Genomic DNA, 19,970 nt, shown 5'->3' on the forward strand with positions numbered 1-19,970 from the left:
TTCCACCAAGACGTTAAAGATGTAAAAAGAAGATACCAGGGTCGTTGGGACGTCAATATGATGGCTGACTACTGCTGGATGATGCACAGAGACGACATAGAAAAAGCCTATAAGTGAAAAGCAAGAAAACGAAGTTTGAAGACATTAAAAAACAAGATATTAACGATTTTTCAATAATTGTGGTTTTGTGTCTATATTATTGTTTAATTTTTGTTATTTTATTATGTAATTAAGACAAAAACACAGTGATATCATCTACACTTCATATTTCACAGTAAATATGTCAAAAACAATTACATTTCTTGTTTTTTCTTAAAAATGTATGTAACCCCCTTATAGGTAAATATTATGTAGTAAGTTTTTTTTTTAACATACTATTTATTGATGTACACAGTAGTATAATTAAGAATATAAAAGTATTATTAAAAAAGCTTTCAATACCTTAAATCTTGCAGACCTGTGTTATCTATCCAGATCATCGGATATTTTCATTCTAATGAACATATCTCTGCTATGTACAATCAGGAAATCACAGGTACAGCGGTTACGGTAACCGCTGTCCCTTAAAGTTTTATGCCCGGCAAATTAGAGGTATTTCACAGAATTTAGACTTCTACGAGGGAAGCTGACATTACGCATGCGCACAGTGTCAGCTTCTGGAGCCGGGGACTGCTCCTGGAACCTTCCTAGGCTTAAAGCAGTTTACACCATCTGAAGATGGTGTAAACTACTGGGGCTAAACTCTGAAAAACTTAGTTTTTTGGAGTTTAATACATAGAACTCTGATCTGAAGTGCTAATTAGCACTCTGCTGGAGATTTATGTGAAATCTCCTGCATTGTGCTTTTAGTACAAAACTACAATACATAAAATTATTCAGAAACTGCAGTTTCTGAATAATTTTATGTATCAGATGGCTAAATGTCTGACACAATTTCATTTATGTTGCGTAGCCCATCGATAAAGTTAGCTATAATTAGTTTGTAATTTTCTTTTTCTAGACATCACAATGCTTTCGGTGGCACACATTTTGCTTAAGGAAGTGCCAATTAACAGTTCATTGTGTATAGAAGTCCAAAAGACCAATCCGTTCTGGATCGAAGTCAATGGGATGCCTTTCCTGCAGATGGACCTGGTAATTCCAAAAATTCTCTGTATGATGGGGTAGCAGCACACTGCTCCTCCAAGTATTGGTTATCCACTTGGCTTAAACTGCAATATACCCTCACACCAAAAAGTCACCCAAAACACGGCCCAAAGGCCTCCGTTGGTTAATATAAAAAATATTTATTCCACAAAAGAACAAATTTAAAAGAATTGAACAATTCAGCTTACATTAAATGTATTCCACAATGATTGGTACAGTGTAATCACATTCAAAGGATATCTACATCCATGCTCTTTAGTTAAAGGCTCCACAAAATGGATTTATGTACTCCAATTAAAACAACCCAACACATTTCGTCCTTATAATGGCTTCCTCAGGTTTTTTTTTCCGGAGTTCGTATATTTACCATAAGGCATAACGTGTCCTATTAAATTACTGGATCCTTTCTCAAATTTTCACTTCATGATGTGAGAAATTCCAGTCTGCGACCAGATTAATTAACCAACCACTTTTGACTGCAGCTCCAAACACACCATGTCAGTCTGTAATCGCAGATTGGAATTCACATCATAATGTGAAAATTTGAGATTGGATCCAGTAATTTAATAGGACACATTATGTCTTATGGTAAATATACGAACTCCGGAAAAAACCCTGAGGAAGTCCTTATAAGGACGAAATGCGTTGGGTGTGTTAATTGGAGTCCATAAATCCACTTTGTGGAGCCTTTAACTAAAGAGCATGGATGTGGATTTGAATGTTATTACACTGTACAAATCATTGTGGAATACATTTTAATAGATAATTGAAGGGAAAGGGGGGGATTTGGGATTTAGTGCACTGGAAAAATTAAAGTAGTCACTCAATTTCATCGTAAGGATACCAACAATGTTCTAATATTAATGGATAAAAATCCATTTGTAGTTAATACTATGTTTGGTGGTGCACCCAGGAAAAAATACAGAAATATATTTAATACAATATTGCACAGGCAAAAGAAAGACATTTACTTTTTGGGGCACTCTTTATGTAGATAAATCTAATGATATGATTGTGTTTATTAAAACATACCTTTTATTGAATATCTTTACAAAAGTAAGTGACAGAAATCCACGTCACTGTATAAATGAAAAGGCAAACATATAAACAAAATAGAAAAAGGGGGAGGAGTTTTATTCAACTCAGTAGTGATTAGTGTGTTTATTATATTAAATGGGGAAAATAATGTAATTTCCCTATAAATTACAGTAATTTATGACACAATTGTTGCATATCCCTATGAAAAAATAATTGAATCAATTATTCAACAAGTAGACAAAACAATATTGTCCAAACATAATCCACATAATATGCAGTTCCCTGGAAAGGTTGCAATTGAACCTAACACGTTTCAATATTGTATGTATCCCTATATGACAATTGTTAAATCATGAATAATGAACATATGAACATAACAATGCTGGTTCAACATAATCCACATAATTGCACAAATCCCTCAATAGATATTGCACATTCCTTGTGTGGTAATGTATTTAATCATGCAATCTATAGATGAAATAAATGATCATATGACACAATTACATGTGTCCCTGAAAAAAGTGCTGAATTAATTAATATGAAAATACATCAATATTGCACATATCCCTATATAATGGTTATTTAATCATATAGCATGAACATATTGTCACTACGATATTATCCAGTATAATCCACATAATTACACAATTCCCTGAAAATATTACAAATAGATATTGCACATATCCATATTGCACATATCCTTGTGTAATGGTTATATAATTCAATAGGATGAGTGTTTTAACATAATGCTGTTAACCAACACAATTGGATATTGGCAATATTACACTTCTCCCTGTAAAGTGCAAAGTGCTGAAAACAATATGTAAATATTGCACATATCCCTATGTATTTGTGTTCATGTCATAATCATTTATTTGACATTGAAATATTACATGGATCTAAAAAAAGAACAATAATTAATTGGAATGCAGGCACTTTCATTAGATTTAAACTGGAAGAGTGAAAATCATAGTATGTAAGATATATTTATACATATCATATACTGCTCTTGGCAGAGTGCATTGTTGTTATCTCCATTGAGAGTAGGCATATACAATGTGATATTAACACAGGTTATATAGTTATTTGCACTGAATAAGTGAAAAGTTGGGCACAATAAGTCCCCCACTTCTACTTTCACTTGTTGTACTTTTGGCCTTGCATTGGACAAGCGATGAGAGAGCGGGAGAACTAGTGTCCGCAGAGAATAAAGTATAGTAGTGGGTTGTTAAAGATCTTAATAGGGAGTTAGGTGCTCACTGATGCCAAAGGTATTGCAGGGACCAGATTCACCCTAGATCAGTCAGGTTGCCACTTGGAAAAAGAAAGATAAGTGCATATGTTACCTGTGAGATGGTCTGCCTGTAAATGGATCAGATCGCTGTTATGATATGCATATCACCTGTCAGCTGTCACAAATCTCTCCCCAGACAATATATTTCCCCACATGGCTGTGATCTGACTGCCGAACAGCTAAGTGCTGGAAAAGGGGGAACTCCACCAGTCACGTCAGCTGCCTGTCAGCTGTTGATTCCTTCCTTGTGGTTAGTATAGCTGCGGCTGATATCTGGCCGCCCAGCTATTCACGCTGATGGAACGGTGCTGCTGATTAGCTTGTCAGCTGCCCTCCGTATAGTGTCTCTAAAATGTGACTATGTTCCAGCCGCCAACTGCTGGTACTTGCGGGGGAATTCCATGTCAGTCAGCTGAGAAGAAGGGAGCGTATATTCGTGCTGCTGGTATTTGCAGGGGAAATCCCCATCAGTGTAGATTCAGCCCGATAGGAGGGAGCGTGTGCTCGAGCTGCAGGTCAGCTGATCAGATCTGTAGTGTGTGGGGTTTGTCGTTTGACGCGCGTTTCACCTATTGGCTTGTCCACAAACAAGACCTAATCACCATACTGCTGTTGTCTTTATTTAAAGTCTGAGTCAGCCAAAAACGGCTGTCAGGGGAATTGATTGACTGGCTTAAAGGCCAATCATAAACAGTTGGCTTTAAATGCCAATTGATAGGTTACAAATAATGATAGACAGATTATCCAGCCCATTAGATACTAACATAGGAATTGTCCAGCTATTTGCTGGAGAGGAAAAAGGAAAGAAAATACATTATGTAGCATAATCAAAGGGTTAATGAATTGGAGATATTGAGGATATCACTAGAACAGCAGTTATGTATCAGAGAGGTGTAACATGATATTCTATATATTATTTTATTATTAAAAAGTTACTACTACTATAGCAACAATTAATGATTTATTAACACATTGTCCCAATGATATGACTGCAATAAACAAAATTGATTAAAAAATATGTTTTATTAAGCAATATATATTTATTTGCATCTATAAATATATATGGAAAAATATACACATGTAGAAAATTATTAAGGGTGGTGAAAATGAAAACTAAGTGAAAGAGTGAGGAAAAATATATGTGAAAGTGATGATTATATTTGGTATAAAAGAAAAGAAAATTAATAATATTGGTTTAGAGGTAATACTAATTGTAGAGTGCATTAGTGCTGAAGTGCAAAGTGATCAACCATATTGTGAATTAATTAAGATAAAGTATGATGAATGTAATGAAAGGTGAACCATAATAAAATGTAAAAAAATGTTTTAGAATTTATTTATAAAATGTTAAAAATATTAGTGAATGAACCTAACAAAATTACTATCATAATATTACAGAAAGACACTGAAATTGATATTTTCGTTCATACCTTTTGGAGCAATGTTCCCCAGTCTGAACGTCCAGTAACTCTTTCTTCAAGCGTTCTTTATTCATGTCCCCTCCTCTGATACCTAAGTTCAAAGTTTCCAAACCAAAGACTTTTAATGTAAGCTGAATTGTCCAATCCTTTTAAATTTGTTCTTATGTGAAATAAATATTTTTTTATATTTACTAATGGAGGCCTTTGGGCTGTGTCTTGGGTGACTTTTTGGTGTGAGGGTATATTGCAGTTTAAGTCTTAAGTCAAGTGGATAACCAATACTTAGGGTAGCAGCACACTGCTCCTCCATCATAGAGAATTTTTGGAATTACCAGGTCCATTTACAGGAAAGGAATCCCATTGACTTCGATCCAGAACTGATTGGCCTTTTGAACTTCTATACACAATTTACTGTTATTTGGAATTGTTATATACAAAAATTGAATGATCTACAATTTTTCAGCGCTCTCTCTCTCTCATATATATAATATAAAAAAAATAATATAAAAAATATATATATATATATATATATATATATATATATATATATATATATATATATATATATATAATGTGTGTGTGTGTGTATGAAGTGTAGTCCATCAATTGTAAAGTTGTGGGATTTTTTTGCCAGTTGGTTACTGGTCGATTTCACTAGCTGAATACAAGGGGATTGAATAAAAACTAAAATACTAATTTGTAGGTGTTACCACTTCTTTACTGCATGGATCTGTGTGGTCTAGTGTTCAATACATAAATTGCACTGGGATGTAGTTATGGCCGTCGGTCACAATCCCGACTGCTGAGTGTCGGCAAAGGATTCATTATAGGCATTGAAATACTGAAGCCTATCGTAATCCCAATGCCGGAATCATGGATGAAGTGTGCCCGAACGAGTTAAGTACAGCCTGCGCGTCCTTTTAGCCGCGCAGAGGGGAGGGTTAGGTTAGATAGCGGGTTAGTGTTACGTCTTTTTTTGGGGGGGAGGGTTAGGCAGCCCCAGGGAGTAGTTAGGGTTAGGCACCCCTCCTCGGGAGGGTTAAGTATAGGGAGCAGTAAAGGGGTATTAGGGTTAGGGGGGAGACAGGGGAGGTTTAGGGTACTTACCTGCCTCTGTCGAAATCCTCATCCTGTCAGGCAGCCACTGTCGGGATTGGAACCGGCGGCTAAACAGCTGCTGGCATTTCAATCCCGTTCCATTGCACTTAAGGCAGTGTTCTGCAGTATACCACAGGGCATACACATCCTTGTGCTTTTGTTTGGATGGTTATTTATTGTAAGATCAAGTTCTGCATAACTTCAATTTGTTATTATTGGACAAATGTAATGTGTTCAGCTAATAAGTGGGACTTGCAAAGCTTGATTTTAGTGTATACAGTATTTAGAGGCTTATTATAAATAACGAGGAAAAACATTGATCACTGCAAATACAAAATCCCTTAGTGTATTTTTCCACTACCGCTGTCAAAGACAGTGTCAACTTGTGTTCCGGCAGTTTTCCTGAGCATGTCCGACTTTGGATTGCATGGGAGGACCTTTCATTAACTCAGGAGAGATGTAGCCATTATAAATAGCTAGAATAAATAAGTCATGGGGAAACTTGTTTCCGTACGATCATCGGGGCTGAAGACCAAGAATAAGAAACCGGAGCTTATCTAGATTCGTTTTTCAGGATTTTGTTTTTTCTCATATTTTTAGACTGTATATATTATATGTACAGAACGCATTAAAAAAAAAGAAATTCATAATACTTTTTATTTTTGGTGCTTTTTTTATATGAAATTCCTTCCTGATTTTGAAGATCTTCTCTTAAGGAGCCCATACACTTGTGACTGATTACTGCAATTCCCCTTTCTTCTGGGGTAGGGAATTGGGGATATTAAACATGTTGAACAATCTTGATTCCCTGATCCCAACCCCACAAAAAAATCCCAAATTTACCATTTTCATGTTGAATTTACACAATACGCCAGTGGTTCAGCTATCATCGATGGCTGGCAAACAGGGAAGCAGCATTTTCTCTCTTAAATTTAATCTTCCTAATCTAGTTTTTTGTCCAGGTCAGCCTCCCAAGCTAGTTTCTGAGGATCTCAAGTCAAGAAAACAATTTCTTTGTTTCGTAGTTTATTCAATTGCAAGTGAACTTCTGTAAAAATCTTCCGAATACAGATCAATCGTGTGATTGGGAACTTGTCACACTATTTAAGGGCTGCTGAGGTGTAGTCCTTGCACCATTTTGACTAGCATGCTTCCATTACTTGCCTACTCAGTTCCCAACATTGCATAATTTTCCATGAATATGTTTGTTCCACACTCGTATATTCACTGCATGTGTTTTCTTGCCAAATTAATGTTCTATTTAAATTGGGGGTGCATAAAAATTTATTTTTGGGTGATTTTTAAGCCACTTTAAAAAAACCTTCAAAATATACCTCCCTAACACCCATTTGCAATCTTAAATACACCTATCCCACTCATATAGCACCCCCATATACCTGACCCACATCAGTTAACCCATTTTCCTGCATTTTCAAATTTTTTACCCCAATTAAGCTAATTAAAAATAATTTTTCGCTAATTAGTCATTAAGTCGGGTGTCCCAGTGTCCTGACATTTTTAGCCAAAAATAGGGGTTTTGTACAACTTATCACCTGCTCAGAGGAGGTGAAAAGAAATCGTAGATAAAACCAGTCCAACCCCTGAAAAATTCTCTCTCGCTTATAATTGGATAGCTTTTACGTGAAAAGTCAGTGTTTAACTATGGAGATTTCTTTTCTTGATAGAACGAAAATCAGAAAAAAATTCTCTGGAGAAATATTCTAAAGTTGTCTCTCAAAACATGTAATAGGATAGGGAGAAAAGTTCTCGAACGAAAATTGTACAATATGACCTTGGGTTTACGGGAGAAAACGGGTCATCGCATCTAATTGGATACCCCCATCAGAGTATAATGTGGAAACTAGTCTAAGATGCACTGTTTTTAAGGGCCTATTTATGCGCAATTTAACCTTGCTATGAAAATGACTGGGTGTAGAATTTTGATACTGCTTTTCCTACTCTCCTAACACTACTGAGTAGATACTTTTCTGGTAACTGTGTTGACTCTGATTCCTATTATACTCATTGGCAGTGACCAGGATTTGTGTATACAGTATACACGCACCATTGCATAAATAATGTAACCCTAGTTAAGGGTAAAATAAGTACAGTCCTTATAAATTACTGTAATGTTTGTAATTATATATATATATATATTATATATAATGTGCGTAGTCACAGTAGAGAAAATGGAGTAATTGTGCTTTATATGTATCTATCTATACAAGCATTAATATTGCTGTGTTATGTGTTATGCTTCGGTACATTCATTGACGTAACAGCTAGTGTGGCATAATAATGGCCCCCATAATGGACATGCGGCACGCGCTATAGAAGAGAATTTTTGAAGCGGTGGGAGTATTTGTTGCTCGCGCTGCAGGCGGGAAGGAGAGGGACTCGCAGCCAATGAGCGAGGGGTATAAATAGAGCGGCCAGCGGCTTTGCCGCCTAGTCTGGCGTTCCCCCTCCTTGAGTGCCCACCTCCCTGTGGCCCAGGCAGCAGAGTCGCCATGTGCTGCTGGGCGCAGGAGGTGGAGCTGGTTAGAAGGCATCTGTGACTCCTGTCAGGCTTACTGCTGACAGAAGGCCAATTGTCGCGGCAATGGTCCTGGTGGCGGAGCATAGTGGCCGGCGCTGTAGTCCCAGTGGTAGAGCCGCGCAGAGGTCTCAAGGAAGGTGCAGCAGCGGTGGGCCCAGCGGCTGCTGAGCGCCGGGCAGGGATGTAGGAAACATGGCCACCGCCAATCAGCACAGTTATGGAGCTAGGTTGGTGGTGAGGGGACACGCCGGGCTATCTGTGGGGATAGAGACCAGGCGATTAATAGTCCGGTGGGAGGTTCGTGGTAAGCTGACAGAGAAGCAGACGGGACAGCTGAGAGGTGGCGTTCCAGGGGAGGGGCTGGTTTGTTTCCACTGATCCTGTCATCACTACAGTTTGCCTGTCTTCAGGAGTGGGAGAGCACTGATCAAAGTAACCCCTATACCGTAAGCTAAAGCTTGCGTTAGTGTGAGACACACAGTTTCTAGCCATAGCTGCCAGCCAGTCCAAGGAAATATAGGCAAGGATTATATTCCCTTTATAGATTTTTTTTTAAAATTTTTTTTTACTGTGTCTCATAGACGCTATGCAGCTTAGACAGCTGGAGAAGTATTAAATACATTAATGGCTATAAAACATTGCATTCACAGTGACTAAGACTTTAACTGAATGGATTAATTTGATAGGACAAAGACTGGCAGACTACTACCCTGTAAGAGGAGTATCACAAAGACTAGCTATAATTCGCTAGATATAGTATCTTGCGAGACTGTGGATATATACAGTGAACTATTTGTCATGTAACACTACCTGGACAATACATACATAGTTAGTAGTAGAGTTTATTAGCAGCCTATTGGGGTACATTTACTAGTAGATAGTGGAACAACTGTAATCATACAGTCGTTCCTCTTCCCCTCCTGTGCCTACATTGAACGATATGTCATTCAGTGTAGGCACCCTCCCTCATATTTGAACATGGTCAATCTGTTGTTGTCGGCAGGTTGACTAGCATGTTCAGGCGATGATTGATGTTGGAAAAGCGCATCGCTGGTCGTTTCCGACATTATATTGCATGATGAGCGATTGAATGCTAACGATGTTGCTATTGGTCAATCACTCATTAATATCGCCTAGTGGATGTGCGCTATATGAGTCTGTAAGATATAAATATATTGTTTGTGTGTGTGTTTTAACACTTAAGTATACATTAGCTGTTACGCTCCAATACAGTTGACGGAGTCTCATAAAATTCTAAGTTACTCCGTATAGTTGATGAGAAAAAAGTGGTGGATGGAATTCACTGCACCGATATAGAGTAGAACTAGGTAAATAGAATGTATTATAAATGCTATAGCCACCACTAAAAGGTAATTGGGTACTGTAATACCAATGGTAATATAGGGTGGTGGTGCTACCCAGAGTAAATTCGTAGGAATCAGAAATAAGGGGGTAATAGTTCAGAGAACTTCAACCAAAGAACTCTATGGGGTGCACTCTATTAGCTGGATCACATGAATAAAACATAACTTTTATTAATATCTGCAAAAAACTAAATATAAAAGAGGACTGACAGATACCAAAATGTATCTGACAAGAAAAATCTCGGTTGTAATAACCCAGATAAAATAGGCGAAATATAGGATCGTAACAGAATGATTAGGGAAGTTCGAGGTATCAGATCCAGTACTAGGCTCTGCTGCTCCTTTCACACTAAAAAGTGGAGGAAGCTGAGTGAGAGATCTGCTAGTCTGGTAACCTCTAAGAAAAATAATCAGCAGTGGTCCTACTCGTCAACCCCAATTACTACTATTGGTTGTCTTACCAATTGGTATAGGGCAACAAATGAGTGAATCATAAGGTTGGTATGAGGGCCACTGGGAAAGTATAGAAAAGGTGCCAAGCATGATGACAGTCCAAGTATAAGGTTTAAATCTCATATATAAATCATCTTTGGATGAAAATATTATACACCAATGCATAAGTTACCTGAAAAATGGATAGAGTAAAAAGGAACTAAATATTCCACAACTAGGCTCTGCTGCTCAGTCTCATACACTATTGTAGAGGAGAAAGTGTGAGAGATCTGCTAGTGAGGTAGTCCCTTGAAAATAAAGTCAAGAGCGGTTTTGGTATTCAACCCCAATTTTTGCTGTTGGTTCTCATACCATGAGGCCTTGTTCAACCAATGAGAGAATCCTCAGGTTGGTGAAAAAAACGCTATATAGAGATAAATGTTTATAATATATGCTAACATAAGGCTGTTAAGTATCGGTAATCATCATGCAAAAAGTGATGTGCCTATTTGAATCATTAGAAAGCACATGCTTAGTCCTAAAATAAGAATAGGTGACTGTATAAACACTTATTTAGCAGTATAAATCTGTAAGTAAAGTGTCTATCATACAATCATTATATAGACAGTAAAACAAAGAATAAATGGCATCATGTAAAATTTGACATTAAAGATGACAATATATTTTAGCATATGGTGTCAAATGTTGAAGACCAACAGGTTTATTTATGCTATGAAAAAAGTCTATATCAACGATGATTCCTGCTTCATCTGATGCATGCATACATAGGTAACAAGCAAATCAATAAGCCATGGCAGTCATATGGTTAATGAAGTGTCATGCTGCAGGTAAATGCATATGTAAAGAAACCCTTGGTATGCGCTATCCATCAATACCATTATCGAGTGTATCTGGAAAATAAACACACTAGCAATGAAAGGGCAACATGCACTAACTAATGAAACATCACGAGGTAAATAAATGCATGTATATGGAACCCCTAATATGTCCTGTCCATCGATCTGTTAGCCAGTATATCTGGAGGGGTAGGAAACACATTGGCAGTGACAGGGTAAATCCTGACTACCGCAGCATGCACTAACATGTTATACATGTTTGATGTTGTATTGTCTACTATATGTTTTTTTCTATATTTCGCCTATTTTATCTGGATTATTACAACCGAGACTTGTATCTGTCAGTCATTTAGTTTTTTGCAGATATTAATAAAAATTATGATTTATTCATGTGATTCCAGCTAATAGAGTGCACCCCCATAGAGTTCTTTGGTTGAACTTCTCTGAACTATTACCCCCTTTTTTCTGATTACTCCGTATATGTATTATTTTGCAGATAATTAAATATTTCTTGTACACAGTTATCCCACTAAGGGCCGTATTCAATTAGCTGCGATAATGGCAATTTTTTTCACCATTGGCAAAATTTTCACCAAAAAACAGGCAAAACGGCAACAGGCGAAAAGAAAAATGGAGAGAAGTTTTTTTTCTCCATCCCAGACCAGGTGAAAAAAAAAAGCAAAATCCCTATTTTTGGCTAAAAATGTGGGGATTTCTTTCAGAACCCTTTGGACACCCCCCCTAATGATAAATTACCGGGGAAAAAAATTGTAAGTTGAGTACTTTGTCGAAAAAACAACCACACAAATTTTGGATGAAAAAAATAAAAACATTGAAGAAATATAGAAAGCTATTTTCTTCCAGGAGATTACTGTTCCACGTAAATTGGGGGTATGTTAAAATGGGTGCAAGTATATTTTCGTGTCGTAAAAACCAAAATTTTAAAAAAAAAAGTTAAAAAACCACCTGCTGTGACCGCGTGCAATATTTAAAACACTTGACGCATCCATACTGACCATCGAAAAAAAAATCAGATCCAATAAGTTAAAACCATTTTCAACTATTTTAAAAAAAATTTCACCCAAAATTTGCGCAGTCGTTTTTCGACAAAGTTGAGTACTTTGTCGAAAAACGACTGCGCAAATTTTGGGTGAAATTTTTTTTAAAATAGTTGAAAATGGTTTTAACTTATTGGATCTGATTTTTTTTTCGATGGTCAGTATGGATGCGTCAAGTGTTTTAAATATTGCACGTGGTCACAGCAGGTGGTTTTTTAACTTTTTTTTTTTAAAATTTTGGTTTTTACGATACTAAAATATACTTGCACCCATTTTAACATACCCCCAATTTACGTGGAACAGTAATCTCCTGGAAGAAAATAGCTTTCTATATTTCTTCAATGTTTTTTTTTTTTTTCATCCAAAATTTGTGTGTTTGTTTTTTCGCCAAAGTATGCAACTTACAATTTTTTTTCCCACTTATTTATCATTAGGGGGGTGTCCAAAGGGTTTTGAAAGAAATCTCCACATTTTTAGCCAAAAAGGGATTTTGCTTTTTTTTTCGCCTGGTCTGGGATGGAGAAAAAACTTTTTGTTGCCGTTTTTGCCAGTTTTTTGGTGAAAATTGTCTCTTTTGTTGGTGAACCCCCCCCCCCCCCCTCAGTTTTCGCCACTAATTGAATACGGCCCTAACTCGGAGGCGGAGAATGATATACGCTATTAGAAGTGTTAGTGTAATATCCTGTAGGAATATTTTCTGTATGTGAATTTATCTTATTGTATGTAACAGATTTACTGGTAATTCAAGGAATGGAATGTAACTATGTTAAGCTCCATATATATTTAACCATTAATATAAAGAAGTTTTATTTCTGCAACAAATTGAGTAGTTACTTATGATCAACTAAGTGGGGAAATAATTATTATATCCAATGTTTCATTCTACTGGTAATCGCTTTACTATGTACCATTAGGATTTCTGGATACATAGGCTTATGGGAAATACTAAACTAGTTATACTGTACATACCATTACATTTAAAGGGGTTTTTCCCAAGTAGGCCCCAATTGACTATTACTACTTGGGTGGAGGCACTGATTCAGATAGGTACCCCCTTTAACCAGAGTTTAAGGGGAGTAAAAAAAGAGTTACACGGAAGTTAGTAGGGGGGGTTACAATAATAATTAGCAATTTGGTGTTGAAGGCATGCACTCCTGGATCATTGAATATTTCCATGTAGCTTATGATCTAGATAGCTACTGTCAACAGAGAGTCTCATAATTAATAACAATAGAAACCTTCACATTCGTATACCTGCAAAAGGTACAATAAGCAGGGGTAGGTGGAACACGTGTAATCTTGATAGACTACCGAAATTCAGGCATTAAATTACAGAAGCAGTTCATTAAAATAGGCATGGAAAAGCAGTATAGGACATTTGAATACAATTATTTTACTGTGACTAGCAAGTTAGTAAAGACACAAAAGTAGTAAATAAGCAGATAAAGCATAGCTGCAGACTTAATTTTTCAAGAAATTGTCAGTAAAACGTTGGTTTAAGTTGTCATTCTGTGTATTTGTATCTAGTAACATGAGTGGTAGGTGCCATACATGTCATGCAGTCATAAAAAAAGGCATTGAAAACCTAGGTCCCATGTTAAACTAAAGCGTTTACACCTGTCATTTTCACATTGCCCTCTATCAGTAAATAAAAATCTATTCAGATTTCAATAATTTGATAGTTTTTTTTTTTCAGTTATAACCCAACTCTCATTTATTTTCCTTTTTTTTTTTTATATATTTTTTGTAGTCTGCTTGTAGCTTAGGTCTAAGAATTCCATACAGTATCACCAGTTGAGCTGCTGTTAGCGAAAACGTTCGCATTATCTGATAATTTTAGCCACTGACCCTGTTTTCTTACAGTGGCTAGTTTAACTTATTCAACACTTTAAGGTAATAAATGGGGTTTAATGGCATTTACTCCCTAATTTATTTGGTAAACCCTCTTAATGCTTCCAACAGAGAATATTTTAAGAATATTCATTTAAAATTTGCCTGTGCAGGCAATGTTTCTTAAACCAGACAAAAAAATATCCCAATTTTTATTTTTCCCCACTTGGAAGTTGAATTGATTATTTTGGCTGTTCTTTTTGTTTTCATTTTTTTTTATTAATTTTATACTGATCTACATTGTTTTATTTTTTTAGCGGGCATCTGACGAGCTTCTCTCTTCTGGTATCGCTAACGGGCCTTTTACCATGAGCCATTCCACTCCAGCTACAGGTACAGTGAGAGTCTTTGAGAGCCAGCGTGCTGTGCTTTGCTGGTCTCTAACCAAATACATTTTATTATTGCATCTTTCACACATTGCCAATAGATCATCTGGATACTTGGAAATTATTTTCTCGGGCAGGAGATGTTTCTTTGAATACAATAGAATTAAAATTGATGCCTACCATGGCGTCATAAATTTTTGTTTAAAAAAACATTCCTGAGTTTCCTGGACCATTTGCTTTTTTTGGATCCCTTGGTTTAATTTATGAAATAGTTGATGTCAATATCTGACTCTTGAAATTCAAAAACTGTAATCACCTTCCTTTTGACCTTTTGCATTTTTTACACATTTTAGATTGAAGAACTTTGTTCTTGTTCACAGAACTTCTGTGTAATGTATTTTTGTGTATTTTGTCTGTGTCAAGTTACAGGAAAACTATACATTTGCAAAATGTTCCAACACAAAACTAAACAATATTTTTTATAAACAAAATAGGTCCTAGATTAAAGTTATTAGGGCTGTTATCCTATAAGTTATGGAAACTGTAACTGAGGAAGCAACATATATATATATATATACATATATATATATATATATATATATATATATATATATCACACACACACAGACACACACACACACTCACTCAGGTGCATAAATATTGGGACATTTACAGAATTTTTATATTTTGGCCTCTATTCACCACCACAATGGCTTTGAAATGAAACAAACAAGATGTGCTTTAACTGCAGACTTTCAGATTTCATTTGAGGGTAATTACATCCAAATTAGATGAACGGTGTAGGAATTACAACGGTTTCTATATGTGCCTCCCACTTTTTAAGGGGCCAAAAGTAATGGGACTATCAACTCAAAAGCTATTTCATGGACAGGTGTGGGCTATTCCCTCGTTATTTCATTATCAATTAAGCAGGTAAAAGGTCTGGAGTTTATTCTAGGTGTGACATTTGCATTTGGAATCAGTTGCTGTCGACTCTCAATATGAGATCCAAAGAGCTGTCACTATCAGTAAAGCAAGCCATCATTAGGCTGAAAAATCAAAACAAACCCATCAGAGAGATAGCAGAAAAATTAGGTGTGGCCAAATCAACTGCTTGGAACATTCTTAAAAAGAAAGAACGCATCGGAGAGCTCAGCAACACCAAAAGACCCGGAAGACCACGGAAAACAACTGTGGTGGATGACAGAAGAATTATTTCCCTGGTGAAGAAAAATCCCTTCACAACTGTTGGCCAAATCAAGAACACTCTCCAGGAGGTAGGTATATATGTATCAAAGTCAACAATCAAGAGAAGACTTCACAAGAGTGAATATAGAGGGTTCACCACAAGATGTAAACCATTGGTGAGCCACAAAAACAGGAAGACTAGATTAGAGTTTGCCAAACAACATCTAAAAAAGCCATTACAGTTCTGGAACAACATTCTATGGACAGATGAGACAAAGATCAACTTGTACCAGAGTGATGGGAAGAGAAGAGTATGGAGAAGGAAAGGAACTGCTCATGATCCAAAACATATCGCCTTATCCGTGAAGCATGGTGGTGGTAGTGTCATGGCGTGGGCATGTATGGCTGCCTATGGAACTGGTTTCCTTGTATTTATTGATGATGTGACTGCTGACAAAAGCAGCAGAATGAATTCTGAAGTGTTTCGGGCAATATTATATGCTCATATTCAGTGAAATGCTTCAGAACTCATTGGACGGTGCTTCACAGTGCAGATGGACAATGACCCGAAGCATACTGTAAAAGCAAACAAAGAGTTTTTTTTAAGGCTAAAAAGTGAAATGTTATTCAATGGCCAAGTCAATCCCCTGACCTGAATCCGATTGAGCATGCATTTCACTTGATGAAGACAAAACTGAAGGGAAAATGCCCCAAGAACAAGCAGGAACTGAAGACATTTGCAGTAGAGGCCTGACAGAGCATCATCAGGGATGAAACGCAGCGTCTGGTGATGTCTATGCATTCCAGACTTCAGGCTGTAATTGCCTGCAAAGGATTTGCAACAAAGTATTAAAAAGTGAAAGTTAGGATTGTTTAGTTTGACCCATTACTTTTGGCCCCTTAAAAAGTGGGAGACACATATAGAAACCGTTGTAATTCCTACACTGTTGACCTGATTTGGATGTAATTACCCTCAAATGAAATCTGAAAGTCTGCAGTTAAATCACATCTTGTTTGTTTCATTTCAAAGCCATTGTGGTGGCGAATAGAGGCCAAAATATGAATATTCTGTCAATGTCTCAATATTTATGCACCTGACTGTGTGTATATGTATATGTGTGTGTGTGTGTGTGTGTATGTGTGTGTGTATATAATATATATTTTTTTTCAAAGTTATTTTTTTATGTTTTTCAATAAACCTATACAATAGCAGAAAAGAGAAAAAGAAATACTGAACAATGTCATTCAATATAATACACAAGATACACAAAAAGACACCAGTGCGACATCCGGTTTGTATATATCCATAAAACTGCATAAAATAATACAATCAAAAACATATATATACATAATACAAGACAAACATCAGGGATACATAAGGGAAAAAGGGTGGGAGGGGGGGGGTGCATAAGGTATGATCTAGAGCAGATCACAGATATCAAATACATATTAAAAATAAAAGTATGTAGTCATTCAAGATCTACTTGTCAAATATATAACCAAAGCTACATATTATAGCCCAGGAAAACAGTTACTTATACTTGATCGCAGGGTATCAAATCCTTATAGGAAGAAGATGATTTGAAGTCCTTCCAACCAAGCCACAGTGTCACATAATCAGAATGCTTTTCAGGGGTCGAATAAAATTTTTTGTCTATTGACATAAAGAAATCTATGCGTTGGAACCACTCCCAGGGTGAAGGAGGTACAGAAGAGCGCCAATGGACTGGTATCACCGCTCCAGCTGCATTATTCAGATGTTTGAGTAAAGATTTTTTATATTTAGAAATGGGTATATTTGAGTGCGATAACAGCCAAAAATCAGGGCCACTCGGGACAGGAGAACCCTGAATTTCTGATGCCTAGGCTATAATCTTTCTCCAAAACGGGACACTCAATGGGCAGTCCCACCATATATGGAATAACGAACCGCTGTCCTGATGACATCTGCAGCAGAGCGGAGATACTCCTGGAGAAAATTTATGTAATGTAACAATACCACCTCGACAGTACTTTATTTTGTGTTTCCACAACTTCCAGACTTGAAGAATAGGTACTAGCAGAATGTATCTGTATACCCCTAGAATGAAATTCCCAAACATCTTGGAATGCCGGACTATCAGGTAAATGGGATGTCAGAAGTATTTGATATATGCCGGAAATTACATGAACAGGAGCATTAGGATGAGAACACAGTCTCAAAATGAGTCCTGCCTCTATTGAATTTAGCAAGACCTCCCAGGGAAGAAGCAAAGTTGCGGATCTGTAGGTAGGTAGAACCAGTAGTCGTGAGTGCATAAATTTGATTCAGCCGCCAAATCTCTAAAAGACTTAAACGCACCACCCGAAATCAAGTCTCTTTGACCAGGAGGACATAGAACTTCCGGAAATCCCAGGAGTAAAAAGGGGGTTATGTACAATGGTATGCAATCGGGAAGCCGGCTGACATACTGACAGCCAGCTTCCCGACTGTCGTATCCTGGCGAGGGTGAAATGAACAGCGTCTAGATGTTGACGCCGGTCATTTTACCGACGCCGGGAGACCGGCGTCCGGCATCCTGGTCGAAGTGATGCCGGGCGCCGCTGCGGAAAGCCGCAGGGGGGGGAGGGTTAGGTTTAGGGCTCCCGGGGGGGGACTTAGGGTTAGGCACCCCCCGGGAGGTTAGGGTTAGGCTATGGGGAGAGAGGGTTAGGGTTAGGCACCCCCGGGGGGGACTTAGGTTTAGGCAGTGGGGGAGGGGGGGATTAGGGTTAGGCACTGGGGGGGAGGGTTAGGGGTGTCTGGTTAGGTTAGTTCATACTTACCTGGGGACGATCAGTATTTTCAGCCGTGTCGCTCTGCCGCTGTCGGGATTTGAACTGCTGGACTTGTGTCCGGCGGTAATTCGTATGTTTCTACTTCAGGGTCCATAGGGTATCCACAGGATACCTTGGGGGGGTATAGGTGTGACGTCAGTCGCAGGGCACCAAAGAGTTAAGCTTTCAGCCTCCCAGGATGCACTAGGTCCCCCTCCTATACCCCGCCCCCGGGCCAAGGCACCCCAGTTTAGTTTGGTGCCCGGCCGGAGTCGGGTGCACCTGTTGGAGTGGGGGCTAGAAGAGCCCCTGAAGCTTTTTCTTCATGCAGCTGTGGCTGCACATCTGGATGAACAGCATGGACAGTCAGTCCTGACATCCATGCTGTCTTCCCTACACCCCGCCGGTACCAGAACGCCGGTACTGATCCGGGGATGCTGGTGGGCGTCTGGGGTCACAGCTAGCGGTGACCCCAGATGCTCCGGACCATGGCCGGATTCAAGGGGGACAGAGGTAAGCAGCGGGGTCCCGCGGTGGGTCCCCGCTGATCACATGGTCCTAAGTCCCCAGGCAGGGGGCTCCCTGGGGACTGGCTGCAGCGTGGAGCCAGGCGACCAACCTGCGCTTCCACTACCCCCTGGGACAGCGGACCGCAGCAGAGCGGTAGCGCTGCGGCGTCCCAGGGGTTAAATGCATGCCAGGGGAGCGCGCCTTCCCTGTCTCACAGCCGGCGCCTCCCCCGCTGCACACAGCCCTCTCTGCACTGTGCTGACTGGTCCTGTGTCAGCGCTCCTCCCCCAGGCCAGCTTCTCTCTGCTCCTCGGCGGCCATCTTCTCTGCAACGCATGGTGAACGCTGCTGGAAGTCTGGAAGGAAGCATCGTGGTCTGGGTCCCCCCGCATACCTCTCCTCCGCTGTGGCTCAGGTCTGTGTATGCAGCGCTGTGTCCTACCAGGCCCTGTGTCTGTGTAGTTGAGTGATCAGCGCTGTTAGTGCAGGAATTGTTATTTCTCTGCATTGTATGTGACTGTGCTAGCGCTGCCTGTAACTTTTCTTCTCTATACTGTCAGCTTTATTACTGTCCCTGTTCTTTCTGCTAAAGCCCTTGCGGTGCGGTGCTGCAGGGTGGTCTCTCGCCTATTTAATACTTAATTGGTGAGAGAGGTCACATACGTGGTGCCATCATGTCTGAAAGTGATTTTCCCCTCCGGCTACAGTGTACCACGTGCAAAGTACCGTTAGCGGAGGGGGAGGGTAGCGCGGAGGGCCTTTGCCGGCAGTGTTTGTCCATGGCGCGGCCTATTACGGTTACAGTACCGGTACAGGAGCCGCCCTGGGCTTGTTTCGCTCAGGCGTTAACAGCTTTAGTGGGCCAGTTAGCTCCGCAGCCCGCGTTTACTCCGATGGGTTTGTCCCAGCAGTCTGTGGTGTCGTCACCCATGCAGGGGTTCCCACGACAATTGGTGGTACCCCACAGTCTCCCTATTTCCCCGCTCCCGGGTTCTCAGGAGCCAGCGTGGGTT

The 19,970-nt window shown here is 38.9% G+C and overlaps 1 protein-coding gene across 7 annotated transcripts in view; it reads left to right on the forward strand.

Annotated features, from left to right (window-relative positions):
- PTBP3 (polypyrimidine tract binding protein 3) overlaps positions 1–19,970 on the forward strand; it is a 208,270-nt gene that overhangs the window by 101,514 nt on the left and 86,786 nt on the right. For 5 of the 7 annotated variants that reach the window (XM_088460110.1, XM_088460111.1, XM_088460106.1 and 2 more), the window contains exon 2: positions 14,395–14,470. The exons of 1 other annotated variant lie outside the window; for it this stretch is intronic. In XM_088460110.1, the coding sequence (XP_088316236.1) occupies positions 14,446–14,470 (25 nt within the window). In that variant the 5' untranslated portion in view covers positions 14,395–14,445. Of the gene's footprint in view, positions 1–1,117; positions 1,135–14,394; positions 14,471–19,970 lie in introns of those variants that run through there. One more of the 7 variants, XM_088460109.1, reaches the window with a different exon arrangement.

The sequence above is a fragment of the Taudactylus pleione genome, unplaced genomic scaffold, assembly GCF_031769625.1.
Source record: "Taudactylus pleione unplaced genomic scaffold, aTauple2 ptg000967l, whole genome shotgun sequence".
Classification (NCBI taxonomy): domain Eukaryota; kingdom Metazoa; phylum Chordata; class Amphibia; order Anura; family Myobatrachidae; genus Taudactylus; species Taudactylus pleione.